General features: G+C 44.3%; 1 protein-coding gene across 1 annotated transcript in view; it reads left to right on the top strand.

Moving 5' to 3' along the window:
- Positions 1-13726, top strand: part of LOC126418684 (cell division control protein 42 homolog) — a 600617-nt gene that overhangs the window by 575212 nt on the left and 11679 nt on the right. The window contains exon 3 of the mRNA XM_050085577.1: positions 12444-12692. Coding sequence (XP_049941534.1) covers positions 12444-12692 — 249 coding nt within the window. The remainder of the gene's footprint in view (positions 1-12443; positions 12693-13726) is intronic.

The following is a 13726-nucleotide window of genomic DNA, read 5'->3' as shown; positions in this document are numbered from 1 at the left end:
AAGGATTTCGAGAAAGTGGCTGAAGGATGGAGTGGGCCAGAAAGGATTTTGCGCTAATAGGAACGAGTGTTTCTGCCCTGTTGTTCAGACAACAGCGTTAACGTCGAGGTGTGATGTGAGGCACAGTATATGTTGATAATACAGCAGAGAAGACATACGGTATGGAAACCTGTGCACCTGTCTGCACGCAGCCAGGATAGCTACGCATATGATGGTGAAATGTGACCAAAGAGTCGAACATCGCCTGAGAATGGCCTTGCAGGATAAGATCGCTGTAATCAGTAATTGCAACTATATGTGTTTAAGTTTCTTTCAATTCAAGAGGGAATGGCTTTCTACATTTTTGTAGGGTATGAAGAGACGCTGATGCCTTCCTGCACACTGCAGTAATGTGCTCGGTCCAATTTAGATTTTCATCTATTACTGCTCCTACACTCTTTGTTGGAGAAAAGAAGTTGATATTTGTCCCATTTAGGGATGAAGATCGTAAGAAATCCCGGTATTTGGGGATAATCAGTCCAGAACGGCCAACTAGTTTCTCTCAGGTATTGAATAGGTTGGGTTTTTAACCTTACATCAAGCGCCCATTTTGATAGGATACACAGGTCAGTATTAAGATTCTCGATAGCTGTCTTTGGTTTGTAGGTTTTGCCCTTAGATACAACTGCAAGTCATCAGTGCACATGTGCTATTTGCAGTAGGACATAACTGACGACACATAATTTATGTGAAATGAAAAGACTGTAGGACCAAATAGCTAAACCAGGACGCCTAATACTAATTGGCTCCATTGTGAGTTTATGATGTTGGACGTGACGTATTGCTGGCGAGACGTCAGGTGTGAGCGAAACCCTTGCACTGCACTTTGTGTGAAAATTAGGCCGCTAAGGTTAGCAAGTAAAATGTCGAAGTTGAAAATTTGAAATATTTTACTGAAATCTAAGAAGCACATGACAGACGCCACTTGCACATCCGTGGCAAGCTTCAGGTCTTCTGTTACCTTTATTAAGGTAGATGTTGTTCTGCAATGTTTACGGGAACCTGGTTGATATTCTTTTAGTAGGTTGTTTGTAGTTTGATAGTGAAGGAGTAGCTACATAAAACCCTAAAACAAAACAAGAATAAAACTTCAGTATTTGTTAGCTGGTCGTGAACTATATATTCTAAGGCCTTAGACAATGCAGGGAGAATACAAGTAAATCGGTAATTAGAGGGTGCTGTGAAAACGTCTTTTTTAGGTAGTGGCTTACCAAGTCCTTTTTTCCAGGTCTCAGGGAAAAGACTTGCGGTTAAGGAGTGGTTGAAGACATCTTTTATAGTGCACAGTAGTGGGTAAAAATATGTTTAATAATTCGTACTGTGATGTCACCGTGTCCAGTCGATGCTGATCTGATACACACGATGGCTTTTTTGACCGTATTGCAAGTAACATGAGTTAGGCAGAAAAGTCTCTTTCGTTTGTGACTCAGTATCTGTGAAGTATCGGTTCAGTTCTTCAGCTGTGAAGACTGGATCAACTGCAGATTTTACTTTGCCTGCACGAAGACGAAGCACGTTTTTCCATAGGACTGCTGGTCTATTTCTTTCTCGGTTAATGGGCATGCGATATTGGTGCGTTGAGGTACTTACAGATATCTTCTTTATACTGTCAATGACGTGACTGAGGGAGATGTCATACGAACGACATGGCGCATATTTGGCGATAGATGGCTCTTGGTTGCGTACTGGGAGGAATTTTGTACTGCGGCTGCTTGTTGGGGAGGACGTGGGAGCTACGCAGTTTATTTCAAACTCGGCGAAGAAGACAGAAGTATCGCCAGTCCCAGGTCTCATGCAAAATCAGTCTTACGAGGAAACTTAATAGAGACAGTTTCTTCTGTTTTTGTTGTGCGAGGAGCGTGCTTGCTGCAGCATTTAGGTTGGCAACCTTGAGAACAGACAGTACAGCAGATTCTCAGAAGTCAGCCGGAAAAGGAAGGCCAACGCTTTTCGAGGTGGGACAAGAACCCATTAGTACACGAACAGTGTTAGTGAGGATACTTCTTTGTGAGAATCCATGATGGGTGGGTATCTGTTTCCAACGTCAGTTTTCTGCGGCACTTAGGTCACTGCCTGCACACAGTCAATTCGTTGCAAACCCACGCGCTGTTGTCCCTATTTGCTGCTATGCACATCGAATTTCTATGCGTATTTATCATTACAGTTAGTGCACTCAAATGCTTGAAGAATAAATGCGCTCTTTACAAGGATTAATGTCCATAGAGTCTTTCACATCACCAGTCCAAATAGCAGACAACGTGTTGAAGCTCTGCACTCTATCCACGGTCACATATTGTTCTCCAACCCTGCAAGTAGAATCGAACAAATGCCTTTGACACTGAGCATTTCATTTCTATTTATGTGAGCGTTTACTCTTTCAGAGTACTTGTAGAGCTACATCAGTCTGGCGACTGTTTTGTATGTAATAATTTCAGCTAGCCGAACAAGTCCAGTGGTGCCCCGAGTCATTAATTGATCCCAGATGGAGACTAACAGGGGGGAGAGGGTGGGTTGTAACACATGGGTTTCACGAAATTTAAAACAAATTCAAATGTATGATGATTAAACACACACATTTTACCTAGATCTATCGATGCTATGTTATCTTCTGGAGTACGTTTTTATGCGGTTAAAGTAAAAGTGTCGTGATACACGGACCACCACTTCAGTTCGTTAATGGCAGCTCAGAGAAGCACATAATGGTATTGTTCGTTTTTAATGATTCATAACTATTCTCCTGACACAGATGTGGCCCCTTAGAAATTTCTAACAGCATTTTAGAGCTCAACTTGTACTTTTATCTTCATAAAATGGCGCTGTTGATAAAATTAGTAGGTGACAACAGACATTGAAAAGTAATACTCAACAAATTAGGTTGTAAATCAACACGTATTATTTAATGATATTTGGTTTCTGTATGAAATATGTACTACCTGATCACTACATTGTTGCACTTGGCCTCCAGAGGCCGTTTCTAGAAACACACGGTGACGTCGCAGTAAAGAAGTACAGTATTGACTAAGCAAAACACATCGTAGTGTGAATGACTTAAAGACAGGTATGCATATACTGTCAAGTGGTTCACACTGTGCTCGTCAGGTTCCACGGCAGAAACTCACGATAAGGAGACTGAAGCAACCTGACTCTCAAGTGCAATAATATTGTGGTCGACTACCACTTCTTTACCTTGTTTTTTAATAGACAGAGCCGGCCGGAAGACCGAGCGGTTCTAGGTGCTACAGTCTGGAACCGCGCGACCGCTACGGTCGCAGGTTCGAATCCTCCCTCGGGCATGGGTGTGTGTGGTGTCCTTCGGTTAGTTAGGTTTAAGTAGTTCTAAGTTCTAGGGGACTGCTGACCTTAGAAGCTAAGTCCCATAGTGCTCAGAGCCATTTGAACCATTTGAATAGATAGCACGTGAATTTGAGTTAAAAAATGTTGTAAATGTGTTACATATCCAACATGTTATCAGCGCAATGTAATTTCTAATTAACTAGCAAATAAGCTTTTTGCGCTTTTTCTGCGTAGTTACGGATATGTCAATTTTAACAAAAAAAAAAAAAAAAGTATCGTGCGATGCTCTATATGTTGAAATTTTTGCAGCTTTCTTAGTTCAGAATAGTCAACACTTCAATGAAAGTTGGTTTTGCATGGATCAAGGCCGTCATGTTGATAACAAATTACACCTGTTACATTCACTGAGCTGATAACGCCCTACCTGATCACATCCTGTTTTGGTGATATTAGTTTGCGGCGTAACTGTATCCCTGCAACGTGCTCGAATGAATAACTGGAAGCGACATCAAGAATTCTGACAATGTTCCACGAAACGGGAACTGCTTTCTTGGGCGGATACATAGAACATGGAAACATTCGCTCGTTGCGTTTGCTACATAAATGCCGCTCGTTGTGTGTTGGGGTGTCAGAGCTATAAATGACGGAGGGCAACCCAAGGCGCAGTAGCGAAGCCTGTGGCTCCTTAGCCGAGTGGTTAACTGGCTTCCACTCATCTCGCACTTGACGCGAAGCCCCCTGGCTGTCGGCGCTTATGCAACACAGCTGCGCATCCGACACTAATTCGGATCTCAAAGTAACTGACAGAGCCTACTGTGAGCGAGGGTGATTCAGCGGCCCCTACCGCTGTCGTTTTATGCAACCTGGAATGCTGCACCTGGCCTTCACAAACCACGTGTGAGACTTTCATATTCTCTCGCTCGCTACGCACAAACTATTAGTCCTACATATAAAGTTAATTGGACCCATTTGTAGAAAATATAATGTAATTAAATTTTGTACTGGGGTATGTTTTCGCTGGAGGCCACGGTTTCAAAAGTGACCTTGAAATGCACCTCCAGCCTCATACTCATGCGTCACCAGTCAAGATTTCTAGTATGTTTATCGTGACATTCCCTCCTACCACTGTGCAAAAATTTGCGGCTACAACTACTATTCTCGATATTCAGTCTTATTCTCTCTCGATTAGGTTGTTACGTCACCAGCACAAAGTTGTTCGGTTAACATTGTTTATTTGCCGTGCGGTATTTGCCGAGCGGTCTTAGGCGCTGCAGTCATGGACTGTGCGGCTGGTCCCGGCGGAGGTTCGAGTCCTCCCTCGGGCATGGGTGTGTGTGTTTGTCCTTAGGATAATTTAGGTTAAGTAGTGTGTAAGCTTAGGGACTGATGACCTTAGCAGTTAGGTCCCATAAGATTTCACCCACACATTGTTCATTTAAACGTGCCCGTGAGGGCAATGAAAGGAAAACTTTTGTAACCGTTACGCTAAAACGAATTCCGTTGAGCATTCGATCCAGACTCAACCGCACAAGGACAGAACACCTTCGTAATCAAAAGACCTGACGAATGCAACGATGTAACTGTTTGTTTTATGCTATTAAAATTCGCAAAATTGTTTGGTAAAATTTAGAAAGACAAATTTTACAATTTGTTATTGCTCAACTAAGGCGGTAGAAAAACGAAAACAAAAATGGTCGCCTCTAGCAAAAACGTATCACAATACAAAATTTACTTACATTAGATTTTCTAGAAAATGTGCTGTTCATTTTTCCCATGGGACTAATAATGCGCCTGTAACAAGCGAGAAAATATGGAAATCTCGCTCGTGTTTTATGAAGGCCACATGTAACCTAATGAGTTGCATAAAATGACATCGGCAGGGGCAGCGAAATCGTCCTGCATATCTCTGCCAGTGTACGCAGATGTCAGACATAATAGAACGTTTAATGTAGCGGGAGTACTGTATTTAGAATTGTGGCATGATCTTTAGAACAGAGATACAATGTTAAATTAATTGCCTCATTGCACTGGTCTTCCTCGTAACACGACTGACTCCCTGAATAAAATTAGACACATTGTGCTTCCCATTCCCAATGCTTAGAAGTCAACTAAATACAGGGAAGACGTTCCAATAGCTCATTTTGGAACTTACATGTTACTTGTTCTCAGCTTCCACGCCCACCGCTACGAGTAGTGCGGTATCTTGTGGAGCCGCTCCACGCACTGTGGTCACACGTTGTTGGATGCCCGAATTATTACAGGAGAGGAGACCCGGTGCTACAGATAAGATGCAGAGACGGAGTGACAATCAACAGCATGTTGTTCATCGACTTCCCAGGCTCCCTCGGCTAGAAAATAATGATGGATCAAGCCCTTGCTGTCGAAAGACTACCAACAATGTATTAATCTTGGATTTAGTCAGCCGACGTTTTTTCAGGAGGCAGGGGAAACGGTGAACACTGAGCCATGGACTGTTACTTGGTCTCCGGATCGTGTTAGTAGCACCAGATATCATCTCCTGTAATGATGCGCTGGTATCCAACAGCGCGCGTCATTTGTGCTTGGGGCGATTCCACAGAAGCATTAGTTGACAGTTTCCAGCAGATTTACACCCGATGTCAGAAGTGTGTTGCAGTGAGTGGTGATTTCTTTGTAGGCCATTATAGGTACTTTGTTCGTTAACTTTCGTTTCCTTTATTTTCCGTTACCACTGACCGAACTTTTCAGAAGCACCTTGGTAGTCCTTCTAGCTGTAGCTCGGAGGTAGCGTCCCTCAGAAAGGAGCCTAACACACAAATTCTCGGTATTGGGCAAAAGACAATTGTTTAAAGTGTTCTAAGGGTCCTAAATTTGCATCTGGCGACCTACAGACGCGTAATTCCTACAATAAAGTTCCGATACTTCAGGCGAATATGAATTTCAAAGGAATAACTATTTCTCCGTGTAACAAATCTCACTCCAAGAATTAAATTGTAATATAATACATTCAAAATTAAATCCCTGTCTAACGTATCCTCGTATTGAGAAGTGATCGTAAACACTTTAAAAGAATAACTTTATGAAGGAAGCGAAACTCAGTTTTATGTCCTTGGATTAATGTTCACGCAACTAGATACAACAGAAATCTCTCTCCCTCGAAATTGTCTGTGATGTGCATACATGATGAACCCCAGAGTTGTGGTAGTTGCCGGTGTGAAAACCTGGGACATTACTAGGCTGGCTCTGCCGGTGTACGACGGGGCCGACGAGAAATACGAGCTTCGCAACGAACTTGCCGGCTTGGCCGTGCAGGGTCCACGGGAAATAAATCTGTAACTGAAAATTTACCCATTGAAGGGGTTAACTTTGTCACGTGCGTGCATTTATTAAACTCGTCTGAAATAGTTACTCGCTCCCCGCCAGAGACGGCCGCTGGCATTCCTGAGACTTGCAGTGTCACGTGCTGTTACGTTAAGTGCCACGGCCTGTCTTTCTCGTTGTCGTCAGGCGTATGACGGCTGACGTGCTGCTGGTGCAGACCTGAACGAACGGAGTCGGATCTGCAGGCGTGGAGAGCTGAGACGAAATGCTGGTACTGCCGGTATTTCCGGTACTGCCAACTGGCAGCACTGGAGCTGAATAGCTTATGGGGCTGGACATAGCTGCTGATACTGCCGACTTGAGGCGTGGGCGTAGCACGGTCGCCTAAATAGTCTGGAGCGAATGGGTATCAGCGTGGCGCTATGGAGCACGTGACCTGGCATAGCAAAACAGTGCCTGCCGACAGCGCTCTCTGCCGCAACGGGCACACTGCCTGTCAGTGAGGTTGGTACCACCAGATGTTGTGGAGGCAACTTATAACTCCATAGTAAACACACCGGCCACACTAGAATATACGAGGTGCGACAATGAAGTAATGAGATTTTCTTTGCAAGATGTGGCAACCCTGCAGGCTTGTGTAGGCACAATATCTTTGACCTTGGTGTATAAGCTGCTTCTAGTCCAAGCGGCTCATCAATGCAACTGCTCAGTCGTGTAATAAGTTAACACATGTTTGTGTCTCTCGTCACGGAAATGGAACCGCATAATATTGCGCAACGGTATGCCATTTTCTTTTTGCGTTAAATAGGGTGAAAACGCGACGACATCTCACGATAAGCTTCAGAAGGCTTTTGGAGAAGAGGTTATGTGAAGAGCTCAAGTTTTTCGTTGGTATAAAATGTTTAGTGAAGGCAAACGAATGTTGAAGATGAAGGCCGCAGTGGACGACCATCAACCTCACGGACGGATGTCAACTTGGCCAAGGTGCGTGAACTCGTACGATCTGATCGAATATTATGTGTGAAAATGATTGCAGAAGAACTGAACATCAATCGAGAAGCAGTTCATCTAATAACTGAAGATATTGGTATGAGAAAGATTTGTGCAAAAATGGTACCCAAAAATCTCCCACCACAATAGCGAGAAACACGGAAAAATGTGACAGCCGATCTGTTAGAGCAAACGGAAATCAATCCAGAATTATTGAGCCGTGTTATCACTGGTGATGAAAGTTGGTTTTTTTAGTACGTTCCTGAGACAAAACTCCAAAGTTCGCAATGGTGCTCAGAGGAATCACCCAGACCAAAAAAAGCTCGCATGTCGAAGTCAAAAGTGAAATGCATGCTTGTATGCTAGGGAATTGTTCATAAAGAGTGGGTGTCTCCTGCACAAACAATTAACCAATATTACTACAAAGAAATTTTAGATAGACATCGTAAGAGAGTTCTTTTTGTCCGTACCAACATTGCTGATACTTGTATTCTGCATCATGATAATGCTCCATCCCATACTTCTGTCAGTACCGCAATTTTTAACCTCAAAACAAATTTCAGAACCACCACAGCCACCTCATTCACCAGATATCGCTCCGTGCGACTTTTTTCTATTTCCAAGAGTCAAAACGGCGGTCAAGGGACACCATTTTCAAACAACACAACATGTCCAAAAAGCTGTGACGAGGGTCTTGGAGGACGTTACAGAAGATGAGTTCCAGAAATGTTACCATCAATGGCAGAAGCGCTGGAAATAGTGTGTGTAATCAGAAGGGAACTACTTTGAAGGAGACAACACTGAACTTGACTAAAACGGTAAGCAACATTTTTTTCACATCCGTCTCGTTACTTTATTGTCACACCTGGTAGCTCGGTGTGGCGGAGGCCGTTTACACACGTCCGCCTGGCGGGGTGGCTACCCGCACGGCCCGCCTGGTATTTGGAGAAAAGGACTATCAGGCGGATACAACACTAGAGTCACTGAAATACGGCTCACATGTAAAACAGTGAATTGCTGAGCAATAAAAACCTTGTCTGTTTTGAACAACACATCTGAACTCATTGCGCCTTCCTCGTAATATCTGGGTATCCTTTCTTTAACTGAGACCCGATTAATATGATTCAACCAGTTATCTTTGTCTGGCGCAATTAAAAACACTACGTCAGTCAGACATGAATGTAAGACAATGACTGGCGGTAGCAAGTTGCTAGAGAGTTTGAGTTTTTGCTCTTCTCGTACACGGCTTTTGCAAATTGTGTGCAACACGAGCCATGTATTGGCGTCACCGCTGACGCTGCTTCCGACCAGATAGTGCGTCCCCTGGCGGCTTGAAAATCTGCATGATGGCTCGTTGTTCAACATGAAACACTTTTCCAGAAATATTAATCAGTGTTGCAAGATTCATTTTTTATTTAATTCATGACTTGTTTGTTCTGTCACTGTTCATGGTTAAACTTGACTGTTATGTTTATGTATATAATCTTGCTATGGTCTATATGCTATATCAGACAATACTGTTCCGTCTGTCCATCTGGATGATTTGGAAATGGGTTCAGGTAACCCGAAGCTAGCAATCAATTAAATAAAAAGTGAACCTTCCAGCTTTGGCTGTCTCTATACTGAACTGGTTACTTCGTCGCTGTCCTGCAATTAATTCACCGATTGTCCGTCTCGTGCAACTATGATTCCATTCCTCCGCCTGTATCTTTACGGCGTCGACCTAGCACCACTGCTTTAAAAGGGGAACATTGGAAAAAAAATAAAACTACATGTAGAGCAGTAACATTAGGACTGTTGCAACAGTAACGCGGCTTGCAGAGTTTGGATGTGTATCTACCTGCCACCCAAGCAAACTTACTCTGAGGTGCCCTGGAAACTGTTTAATTTCCTTATTTCATTGAAATACGAATTAAATGTTCCAGTTGCATGGTTTTTTTTTTTACATCGCTATGCCCAGCTATAGAGTGCAGTTGAAATTATTTCGTTGATGTGTGTACTTTCTACTTCTCCCAAAATTTCATTTTCTCTCTGTAGCTTTTCTTACGTTCTTCTGTCCAAGTTCTCTTAGCGGTGACACTTGGTTTAGCTTTAAGCTCAATCTTGTGAATTAAAGTTTTGAATGCAGCTCTGCCCTTCAGAATTTAGTTTGTAATGCCAATTTCTTGAACTCGTTTTTTTCAATTTGAAGTATCCAGGACAGGGCAAGGCAGAGAATTTTTTTAGTCAGTCTCTATCATTCATTCTCAGCATTTGAACACATCATTTCAGTTTTATTTTTCTGAAAGTGTCCAAGATTTTCTACAAATTTTGATAAACTCGCTATATCTTAAAGTTTCATGCAGGTTGCCTCAACACAAACAGGACAAAAATTTTCCTTTTTTTTCTTTTTCTCTGTCTGTAGTCGGTGCTCTACCTCTAACGATTACATTCACTGATGCTTACAACTTTTTAGGTTTGACTGCTGTAATGTAATATTTTAAATTTGCTTTACGAGATATTGATTTTTGATTGTAACTACTCCATGTAATTCTATAAACGTTTTGTAATGTAATAACTCTCCCTTTGGGGAAAGGTATTTGCAATCTGCGAATAATTCATACATCAGCTTTACAAATGATTAGTGACATGTGAAATTTCGTGCGGACCGAAAGGCGAACCACAACTTTCCGCATGTCACGAGCGGTCTCCTTAACCATTCGGCTAGCCGCACACGCATCCCACACCGACCCTAACCTCTGTATGTCACAGTGGTCACGTCCTATGCTCCCACACATTTCCTGTAATTCCCGCACAGGGAGAGACAATGTTATTCTCGTGGTGTTTCCCTTGTCGGGTATGTTTTACAGGTTTGGAATACCTGTTTTTCGCAGTGTCTGAATAGTACTACACAAAACCGTTCGGACATGCATGCATGAAGTTTTTCAAGGGAGCTCATCGCCTATTTTCTGTCTTTTCTTTACTCACTAGATCCTCTACGTCTTACGTGAACTTTAGTTTCGCGTTGTCTGCCAATGGTTATTCCTTTTACTTCTTTTTGCCAACTCTTAATTACTTTTTTCAGTACTAGACTGAACATTAAATGGGGTAGGCTGTCTCCCTGGTGGACCCTCGTTTTTATATCAAACTGATCAGACATCTCAGTTTGGAATTTAAACTTTTGAACTTGAATCAGTTAACGCTTATTTAAGAAAATGTTTTGCCTTTCTATCCTCTTCAAACTCCTTCAGTATATTAAACAGGGTAAATCTATCAACTGAATCATATGCTTTTTTTTTTGGAGTCTACAACGGTGGTCAGCATTCTTCTGCTCAGGATTTGTAAGACTGTCGCGAGAATGAGAATTTGTTTCGCCAGGATCTACACTAATGGCCATTAAAATTGCTACACCACGAAGATGACGTGCTACAGACGCGACATTTAAACGACAGGAAGAAGACGCAGTCATATGCAAAGGATTAGCTATTAGGAGTATTCAAACAAAGTTGGCGCCGGTGGCGACACCTACAACGTGCTGACATGAGGAAAGTTTCCACCCGATTTCTCATACACAAACAGCAGTTGACCGGCGTTGCCTGGTGAAACGTTGTTGTGATGCCTCGTGTAAGGAGAAGAAATGCGTACCATCACGTTTCCGACTTTGATAAAGATCGGATTGTAGCCCATCGCGATTGCGGTTTATCGTATCGCGACATTGCTGCTCGCGTTGGTCGAGATGCAATGACTGTTGGCAGAATATGGAATCGGTGGGTTCAGGAGGGTAATAGGGAACGCCGTGCTGGATCCTAACGGCCTCGTATCACTAGCAGTCGAGATGACAGGCATCTTATCCGCATGGCTGTAACGGATCGTGCAACCACGTCTTGATCCCTGAGTCAACAGATGGGGACGTTTGCAAGACAACAACCATCTGCACGAACAATTAGACGACGTTTGCAGCAGCATGGCGTATCAGCTCGGAGACCATGGCTGCGATTACCCTCGACGCTGCATCACAGGCAGGAACGCCTGCGATGGTGTACTCAACGACGAACCTGGGTTCACGAATGGCAAAACTTCAGTTTTCCAGATGACTCCAGGTTCTGTTTACAGCATCATGATGGTCGCATCCGTGTTTGGCGACATCGCGGTGAACTCACTTGGGAAGCGTGTATTCGTCATCGCCATACTGGTGTATCACCCGGCGTGATGGTATGGTGTGCCATTGGTTACACGTCTCCGTCACCTCTTGTTCGCATTGACGGCACTTTGAACAGTGGACGTTACATTTCAAATGTGTTACGACCCGTGGTTCTACCCTTCATTCGATCCCTGCGAAACCGTACGTTTCAGCAGGATAATGCACGACCGCATGTTGCAGGTCCTGTACGGGCCTTTCTGGATACAGAAAATGTTCGACTGCTGCTCTGACCCGCACATTCTCCAGATCTCTCACCAATTAAAAACGTCTGGTCAATGGTGGCCGAACAACTGGCTCATCACAATACGCCAGTCACTACTCTTGATGAACTGTGGTATCGTGTTGAAGCTGCACGGGCAGCAGTACCTGTACATGCCAGCCAAGCTCTGTTTGACTCAATGCCTAGGCTTATCGAGGTGGTTGTTCTGGGTACTGATTGCTCAGGATCTATACGCCGAAATTGCGTGAAAATGTAATCACATGTCAGTTCTAGTATAATATATTTGTCCAATGAATACCCGTTTATCATCTGCATTTCTTGTTGGTGTAGCAATTTTAATGGCGAGTAGTGTAGTTTGCTTTCGAGGGTAGAGAGGAAGTACGCGCCGGCTACAAGGTCTCTGGTGTGTTGTGTGTGCAGGACGCGCTGGACCCGCTGCGGGCGCTGTGCTACCCCGACGCGGACGTCTTCCTGGTGGTGTTCAGCGTGGTGGCGCCGGCGACGCTGCGCTCCGTGGAGAGGCGCTGGGCTCCCGAGGTGCGCCGCCACTGCCCGGACGCGCCGCTGGTGCTGGTCGGCGCCCAGGCGGACCGGCGTCGCGACGCCCGCCTGCTGGCCACACTCGCCGCTGCGGGCCAGGCGCCCGTCTCCGCCGCCCGCGCCGCCCAGGTAACACACACACACACACACACACACACACACACACACACACACACACACAAGCGCGCGCCGTCTGCTACCCACAATATAACAATAATTGCAGGTGGTTATAATTAAAGTGCAGCTACTTACAGAAGTTGGATACACCGGTTCCCGTCAGATCACCCAAGTTAAGCGCTGTCGGGCGTGGCCGACACTTGCATGGGTGACCATCAGGGCCGCCATTGTTGTTGCCATTTTTCGGGGTGCATTCAGCCTCGTGATGCCGATTGAGGAGCTACTCAACCAAATAGTAGCGGCTCCGGACAAAGAAAACCATCGTAACGACCGGGAGAGTGGTGTGCTGACCACACGCCCCTCCTATTCTCATCCTCATCTGAGGATGACATGGCGGTCGGATGGTCCCGGTGGGCCACTTGTGGCCTGATGACGGAGTGCTTTTTGCTTACAGAAGTCCAATGTTAGCTTTAGTAATCGTAGGGCAGCGAAACTTGATAGGTATGCTAACGCGGAATCGGTTTACGCTGGGAAAAAAAATAGTTGTAGTGTCGGCCACCAGGAGCAAAACTGGCGCTGTGAATGCAAGAAAGACGTAATGCAAGTGTTTCCATATGTAATGGCTTAGGATCTGAACGCGGGGAGAAAAGGTTAGACGACTGAGAAAGGTATAATGTTGGTTTTATTATTAACGGCCGCTTACACAAATTGTCGATAAGAGCACCAGAGACTTTGACAAGATGGTGTCACAGCACGTGGTGGTCAAAATTGGAACTATTTTTTTTGTTCAGCGTAAATCGGTTGTGCGTTAACTCATTACCATATTTAGCAAGTTTTGCTGTATGATAATTACAGTCCAAACCGGACCTCCGTGGGTAAGTGAACTTTAACTATAACCATCCAGTAAAGGATTCGACAAAGATGTGGAAACTCCGGGAGAAATGCATGTTTGAACATACATGAATGTGCTAGCCACGCCTGCTGGTTGCGCTCTTGTATTTGAACACTAACGGCACATGTGAAACGTCCTCATTACGTTGTAAGTA

This window comes from Schistocerca serialis, chromosome 9, assembly GCF_023864345.2.
Source record: "Schistocerca serialis cubense isolate TAMUIC-IGC-003099 chromosome 9, iqSchSeri2.2, whole genome shotgun sequence".
NCBI classification, from domain to species: Eukaryota; Metazoa; Arthropoda; class Insecta; order Orthoptera; family Acrididae; genus Schistocerca; species Schistocerca serialis.
This window is presented reverse-complemented; position numbering and strand designations above follow the sequence as displayed.